General features: G+C 48.5%; 1 protein-coding gene across 1 annotated transcript in view; it reads left to right on the top strand.

The window, feature by feature from the left end:
* The window catches only part of Pou2f3 (POU class 2 homeobox 3), an 84,292-nt gene that overhangs the window by 28,687 nt on the left and 47,598 nt on the right, over window positions 1-8,007 (top strand). The window contains exon 3 of the mRNA XM_004636402.2: window positions 565-599. Coding sequence (XP_004636459.1) covers window positions 565-599 — 35 coding nt within the window. The remainder of the gene's footprint in view (window positions 1-564; window positions 600-8,007) is intronic.

The following is an 8,007-nucleotide window of genomic DNA, read 5'->3' as shown; positions in this document are numbered from 1 at the left end:
TGGCATGTGGTGCTGGGGGATTGAACCGCGGTCCCTGTGCTTTGCTAAGCTTGTTCTAAGTAGGTGCTTTAGACCACTGAGCCATCTCACCAGCCCCTGATTTGATTTAGATGTTATCACGTGCAGAGGGCTGGGCCGAGGGGAAGCTTCTCACCTTGAGATGAAGCCCTTAGGATCCATGGCCAAGCCTTCCATGTTCTCCTGCAGAGGGATGTAAGCTGCCTCACGCAGAGGACAGGCCCAGGATGAAGTGTGCAGGGAAGGAGCCCTCTGGGTAGTGTGGCCGCCTCTCCTCTCAAAGACTCTGACTTGTGGTGTGACTTTGCACAATCCAGCATGCCTTCCAAGGAGCCTCTTTCACTGGCTGTTGACTTGCCCTGGGGAGGCTTTCCTAAGACACTTCCAGAAAGCAGGGGAAGCAAGAAGATGAAAGCATTAGGGGAAGAAGGTGCTGCTTTTTCAGAACAAGGACACGCTCTTCTCCATGTCCTGTTTTCTTTCTAGCCAACACCCTCTTCCAGTCCTGCAAGCAACTGATGTGTATGTATTTGTTATTTCTTCCAGGAAATGATCGGAATGGCCTCGATTTCAACAGACAGGTAAGAACTGGTCAGGAGAAACATTTATCTTCCAATTTTGGGAGTGCCATGTGTGAGGATAACAAGAAGATTAAGAACAGTTTGGGGGTGATTATTCATAGACATTTAGATTTCAGGAGTAAAGGACCCTGACCCTCTGGATCCAGCCTCTCACCCCACCATGATCCAGTGTGGGGGTGTCCTCTTCAGAATCCCCTCAGATCACTTCAGAGTGCTAACAAATGGAGCAGCTATTTAGCAGGAGCTGTGTGGCACATGTCCAGAAATCGGAGATGATAGCCCTTTCTGCCCAGGTTTAGCCTAATGACATCTTAGTGAGTCTGGTATGTGGACCACATAGAGCAGAATCTATGGCATCATCAAGGACGTGATACCTGGGTTTCCATAGGGAGCTCCTAACTGAAAGAAAGTTGATAGGGATAGTGACAAGAAAAACAGAAGAACTTAGAAAAAAACACTAGCCAGGCTGAGGGACAACAGAGAAGCAACTGAGTTGGGTGAATGTTGCAGTCAGGATTTTTCAGGGAAGCAATTTCATACAGGACACATAATTTTATAGCATTATTTTACAGTAGTCACCCAGAGAGTCAAATACAAGAGTCAAATATTGCAGGAGGTCAGTCCATACAATAAAGACCCAAAGTATCTGGTTGAGGGCCCAGGTGCTACAGCAGTGTCCTACACGAGTCCAGCTGAAGACCTACAGCTCATGACAATCCCCCAAACAAGTCTAACCAAAGGCCTAGAGCCCACAACAACATCTCATGCAAGTCTGTTCCACCTATCGGTGCTGCAAAGGCCCAAAGGTCAGTGATGGAAGCTAGAAAGTCTGCTAGTGGGATGAAGGATCTGTGCTGACAGGCTGAGGGATCTGCGCTGGAGCCAGGAAGCAACACTGTAAGGTCCAGAGCTCTCCTGAAAAGCACCACAGCCGTCCTCGGCAACAGTGAGGTCATGAACTGCTTTGATGAGGAGGAAAGCTGAGTTCATGTCAGGAAAGCTAGCACGACAAGCTTCTTCAGGAGAACCAATGACACTGCCTCTTCCTTTCCGCTTCTCCATTTTATGTTGGTGGCAGCAATCCTCAGGTGGACCATCCAGACTCAGCACCATGCTGATTCAGTTCAGCTGGATGTTACAAGTTGACCACCAGTTGTCAATCTATCACAGTGAGGTTAGACTGAGTGAGGAAGGCTTTGGGCAGGGGCAGATGGTGTTAGAAAGATTACGAGTTGGGATGAGTAAAAAAAAGGGGAGGATTTCTCCCCTTGAAGTTTCAAGCTGAAAGGAAAGCTAGCAGATGGAGGTAAAACAAGGGCACACAGTCAGAGCAGCCAGTAGCAGTGGGAGAGTTCACAGGAGAGAATAGTGTAAGCTGGGGAGAAACAGCAAGCAATGATGGGGACCCTAAAGTGTGGCAGAGGGGAGAGAATTAGATACCAAATCAGAAAGCCTAGGTTTTGCTCTAACTTCTGCCACTAACTAGCTCTATAATTTTGTTTTAATATTTGGCCTGAATGTATTTCATCTGAAAAATTAATAAATGGGAGATAGGTGTCTACTTTATGCCAGATATATATGGAGGGGGCACCAAGAGAGTCCTAAGTAAACAAGTCTCATTTATGCTTTGCTCAGATGTATAAAAAGCAGGGCATCTAACAGAGAAATGGGAAGTAGGAAAGATGGATTCTTCCTGAGAACTCAGAGCAGGCTTTGTGGAGGAGGTGGTACCTGAGAGTAGCTCTGAAGGGAGAAGTGGGTTTTGTCAAGCAAAGAAGAGTAGATTGTAGCAGATACCAGGTGGGAGAGATCCAAAGGAGGAGCGCTGGATGATCTCTAGGATTCCTTCCACATGTTCTGTCCGCTATTCTGAGTCTGGGTGTTGGTGGAAGTTTGCGATGAGCCTGGAGATGAAATGCAGACAGATCTTACATGCATTTTTTCCTCCTTTATCTGAATCTACTGCTAATTTCTTTCTTTCTTTTTTTTTTTTTTTCTGGAACCAGGGATTGAACTCAGGGCCTTATGCTTGCCAGGGAAGCGCTTATTCCACTGAGTCATCTCCCCGGCCCCACTACTGCTAATTTCTAAAAGGCCATTAATTCTGGGTACATCTTCATAGTCAGAACAGTAATCTTGAGTTCTAACCCAAAGCCTTTTAGATAGGCAAATTTTACAATTTTGTTAATCAGGAAAGCTGAGAAATTTGCCAACAAATGAAGACCTTCCATTCCTCCCTCATTGCCTGCATCTACCAAGAGGGACTTTATAAAACAGAGATCTAGGTTAGGTAAGAGAAATGCTTGCCGGTCAATGCAGTTTTTAAAATCCTATACCACCAGAAAGGGAGGGACACTATAGAATCAGCTTCTCACTCATGGTCCTTCAGTGAGAGACAGACTGTTGTCTAAGATAAGTTTGGCCAAATTTGTTTCAAGAATAGAAAGATGGAGGTGTACTCTGAGTGCTCTGTACCTGCAGAAGGGTGTCAAGCAGGTGGAGTTGTGAGCTGTGCCCCAGCTTTCTGCCTTCCTGACCTTCTCCACCATTCCCACCTCAGGAACCACTTCTCACTGCTCTGGGCCTTGGATGAGAAGCACAGGGAGGAAGTTGCCCCACTCCAAGATGTGGCCATGCTAGCCTGCTGGAAGATAGCCAGCTCCACAGGCTTGGGGAGTTTGGCTGCCTCTGTGATCAGTCTAGAGCTTGAGAAATGCTTTTGCAGGTTACAAGGCTAGGAGCAGGTCCTCTGGCTCTGGGGAGACTACAGGAAGGCCCGTGGTCCTTTGGATACCTTTTGGAACGCAGTTCCCACACCAGCTGGCCTCTGGGATAGGCTACTTTGGCTTGTTTCCCTCGGACCCACCTTGCAGGGTTGATTATTCCCCTAACCCCTCCCCAGGAGTTTGGATTTCTCATTACTGCCAAGGGCAGACCCATCTGGGGATGGTTTAGAAGGAGAGACATTCAGCTTGGTCACACCCACTTACACACTTGACAAGAGCTCTGCTTGCTCACACTCATGGCCACAGCCTTCCTAGCGTGCCCCTCCTCACCCTCAGAGGCCATCAGATACCCTTGCCCACACACTCGCCTCCACACCTGCTCACCTGCAGGACTCCAGGTGCCACCCAGGCCTCTGCTTGGCAATCACACCTCATGCTTCACAGCCAGGGAAATAGACACTCAGTGCACTTTATCTTATTTAGTTCTCACTGTAAACCAAGAGGTGACTGCGTTATTGTCCCTGAGTTACAGGTGAGGAAACTGCTTCCCAGACAGCCCTACCTTTGTCAGCAGGGATGTGGGACATTTAGTAAGTTGACATAGGTCACACAACTGACAGGGCTAAGATTTAAACTCGTGTTTCCTTGACTCCAGAGCCTCTTTTTCCCGTGATGCCTCACTGTGTCCTCTACTATCTTTGAATTTGCTCTTCTGATGCAAACACATATACTTCTTGGGGAGAGGCCTTGGAGCCAATTCTGAAGGTGACTTCACTGTGACTAAGTGGAAGGATGTGGGAGGCAGAGGGAGTGAGGAGGAGAGGAAAGTACAATTGTGGGGGAACTTCTCGGAGCAGACACAGATGAGGCTTGGAAGACACAGGAGAGCAAAGGAAGAACCCAGGTGCTTGGGACGGCTCCTGTTGGAAGCCCCAGGCTAGCCGGTATGCCTGGGAACTGCAGCCAGGTGCTAGGTGAACTGCATTCTAAGGTTGCATGAACAGGAAACGTTGAGTCATCCAATGCTCACACCATGTTTCCCCATCAAATTTCTTCTCTTTCTGGACTCAGGAAGACAGTCTTAGCCTGTTCTGGGGAAGGCCAAAAGCCCTGATGCCCCTTCTTCTCCAGGGAATGTAAGTGAGTTGAGAAGCAATGAGAAATGGTCAGGTCCCCTGATGGAGACTCAGAAGTCCTGGGTCCCCATGCTGTCTGCCCTCAGTTGCTGCTGCTCTTATGCAAAGCTCTTTCTCCTCAGCTTTGGCTTCGTCATGAATGAGCTGAAGACATGTAGATGAGATGATATATATGGCCCTGTACAGTCTGTGTGCTGTGGTGCTGTCATTTTTGTCATGCCATGTTCTGACTGGTTAGTTGGACTCGTTCACTCTCCTTGTATTTATTTGTGTTTTTCTTTGAAGATAGATGAGGAAGAGAGACACCCTGAGTTGTCAGGGGGAACAGATTCCAGGGAACTTCTGCAACCTTTATGATCATGTGGAACCCTATGAAAGAACCATTTGGAGTAAAGGGGCAGCCCCAGAAGGACCCAGTGAGCCACATCTGGGGGCCGCCTATTCATTCCTTGAATACTTAGTCATTCTTAAGTGCTAGGTAGAGGGCGTTAGTTGAAAGGAGATAAATTGCGACATTCATAGAGGACTCCATAAGAGACATAAGAGTACTGAGCTCTGGGACACTGCCTAATGAAAGTACACAGAGGTGGCGTTGGAAGTGGTAGCAAAGGGAAGGTCGGACTTTGGCAGGAAGACGTGGCAACGGTGTCCCAGCACAGGAGACAGTGAGTATAAAGACTAAATATTGAACAGGGGTGTGGCTTTGCAAAATGGTCAGAGGACTGGCAAGGGATGACCTGCTAGAAGATGAGGCTGGAGCTGTGGGCCAGGCCAGGTTAGGAAGAGCTCTGAATGCCAGAGAAGTAATGAGTATCTCATGGGCAGTAGGGAGCCAGTAGGCACAACTACTTTCATTCAGTGGAAGAGCACTGTATGGTGTGGGTAAGGTGGGAAGAAAGGGTGAGTGAAGGGCCCTGCAGGGGAAGCCCTGCAGAATGTTGCTGCAAGCAGCGAAGTGGGCCACATGAAGGGCAGAGATCACAGCACAAGAGCAAAGCCAGCTTGTCTGGGCTTGAAGCTCGGCTTTGCGCTACCTGACTGTGACATTAGGCAAGTTCTTCTGTCTCTGTGCTTCAATCTTCTCATCTGTAAAATGGGGAGAATACTGCTATCTAGCCCACAGGATGGTTGGGAAGGTCAAATGGATGTGTGTGTGTGTGTGTGTGTGTGTGTGTGTGTCTCTCGAAGGCAAGTGTCTGGAACATCCACACTGCATCAGTAATTTTTGTTATTCTGCCGACATGAGAGACCAGATTTGAAAACTGAGATAAGATCTGAAGGGCTTTGACAACAGGTTGGATGTGGACGGCAAAGGAGAGGGAACAAGGCACATGTGCATCCAAGATTTCTGGCTTGGGATGTTGAGCGTTAGTGGAACTGCATCAGAGATCAAGAGGGCTGGTGCTGGAGCCAACTTGTACAGAGGGTGGGAGGAACAGGAGGAACAGATCATGAGCAGCAGGCACTCAGTACAGGGTAAGAAATTTGGATCTGGAGCTCAGGAGACAGATCAAGACTAAAGATGGATATTTGGGGTCACTATCAAATAGTGCTGCATGAAGTAAACAGAGGGAGGGAGGGAAGGAGGCTGCCTAGGAAGGGTGTGCAGAGCAGGTTACAGTCCAAGGACAGACCTGGAGGAGAGGAACACTTAAGGGACAGGCAGAAGAGTCAGCACCTGTGGATGACACTAAGCAAGAATGGTGAAATGGATAGGAGGAGAACTGTGCCTGCACAGGAAAGATTTTTCGTGAAGGTGAGAAAGCAAATGGCATCAGAGCATATTGTAGACGTATCAGTGACATGGAAGAGCCTAGAGTTCAGATGAGATCTTGTGGGTCACACACGAGGCAAAGAGCAATGGCTGCATTGTAGTGTCTGCAGTGCCCGTGTTAAGAGTAGGTGCCAGGTGGCCATCATTGACGGTTGAGTAGGAGTTAAGAAAGGAAATGATGGTGAATTGGATTGTACAAGCCCCTTTCAAGAAAAGGGCTGATTAAGGGATAAAACTTAAGAGGAGGATTTGGGATCTGGGGGAGAGGGATAAAGAGAAGATGTGGGATAGAAGAGAAGACATGGAGGTGGCGGTAGTGGGGGACCTAGAAGAAGGCTTAGCCTGGAAGAGGGGGGCTTTTCTGATAGGGAAGGAGGCTGCCTGCCCTCCTGTTGAGTCCAGAAACCCAGAGAGGTGGGTCTGTTCCCCTTGGAGCGCCTCAACTCCATTTGCTGATAACTTCAGAAGAACACTGGGTGGTAGAAAAGTTGGCTTAAAGAGAGAGGCTTGGGGAGCACACAGGGGTGAGACCACCCATGGGTAGCCTCAGACTTTCTCTCTCGTGGTGACTTCTGGACCCTTTGTCACCCAGAGCTGTGGGCTTCCACCAGACAGACCAGGCCATGATTTGTGTACTGTGTTAGATGCTGTCTTGCTTCAGGGCTCCCAAGTTCTGCAAGCCTGAGGAGGATCGGACACGAGTGGCAGGTGTCCCCATCACTAAGGTTCCTGTGCCCAACCAAAGCTGAGAATCAGTGGTCTGGAGTTTTCTCTAGCCCAGACTCAGCTTCAGCACCATTCTCTTTGGTTTTAGTACTGGGAGTCCAACTCAAGGCCTTGCACTTGCCAGGCAGGCACCGCATCGCTGAGCTCTCGCCCCAGCCATTCTGAGCCTACCCACACAATACACATGCCTTTCCTATGCCCCTCTCTGAGCCCCCAAGTCAGCTCAGCAAGTAAAGTCACCCCCCATATTCCCCTGTATAGCATTTAGGTATAAACTAGGATTTTTCCTGCTTCCCTGAATATAACAGAGCAACGACCAAGTTTCCCTGGTAGCTCCTGGTGCACACTGACTTGTGGTGTTTAATTGGATCTGTAGGTATTTTCTCTAAAACAGCAGAATCCAACCTGAGGAAAGATCTTGGAGGATCTGGAGTGATGGAGGGGCTTCTCAAGATGACGAGGAGGGTCTGTGATGATGGTGGAATAAATCCCCTTCTCAAATGAAAAACCAGGGCTGAGGATATAGCTCAGTACAAAGACCCTGGATTCAATCTTCACACCACAATAGATAGATTGGTGAGGAGCCAGCAAGTCCCATTTTGTCAACCCTACGCTGTTGGTTGGGTCTTAGAGTATCAGTCCTAGGTCTTAGAGTGGTTGGGTCTTAGAGTATCAGTGGTTGGGTCTTAGAGTATCAGTCCTAGCATCCCTCTTTTCTCTCCCCCTCCAAGTTGCAAAGCAATTGAAAAGATATGAGAGCCTCACAGGTACAACTGCATAGAGATAGAATGTTTTGTTTTTGGTTTTTTTCTTTGTTGGCTTGTTTGTTTTGAGGATTTGGATGAACAGCCACATAGGGGCTTCTGAGACCTCACTGCAGAATTAAACACTCCACAAGACAGAAAGAGAGCTGGTGGAGAGCGGACCTGAAAGGGCCCTCTACTCTGACTGGAAGGTCTGCAGAGAGGACCCAGGAGGGAGAAGGTCACCGCCCGCCCCCACCCCTGCCCCCCTGCTGCCTTTTAAACTTCTTTTTTTTTTTTTTT

This window comes from Octodon degus, unplaced genomic scaffold, assembly GCF_000260255.1.
Source record: "Octodon degus isolate 3935 unplaced genomic scaffold, OctDeg1.0 scaffold00080, whole genome shotgun sequence".
Taxonomy (NCBI): Eukaryota; Metazoa; Chordata; class Mammalia; order Rodentia; family Octodontidae; genus Octodon; species Octodon degus.
This window is presented reverse-complemented; position numbering and strand designations above follow the sequence as displayed.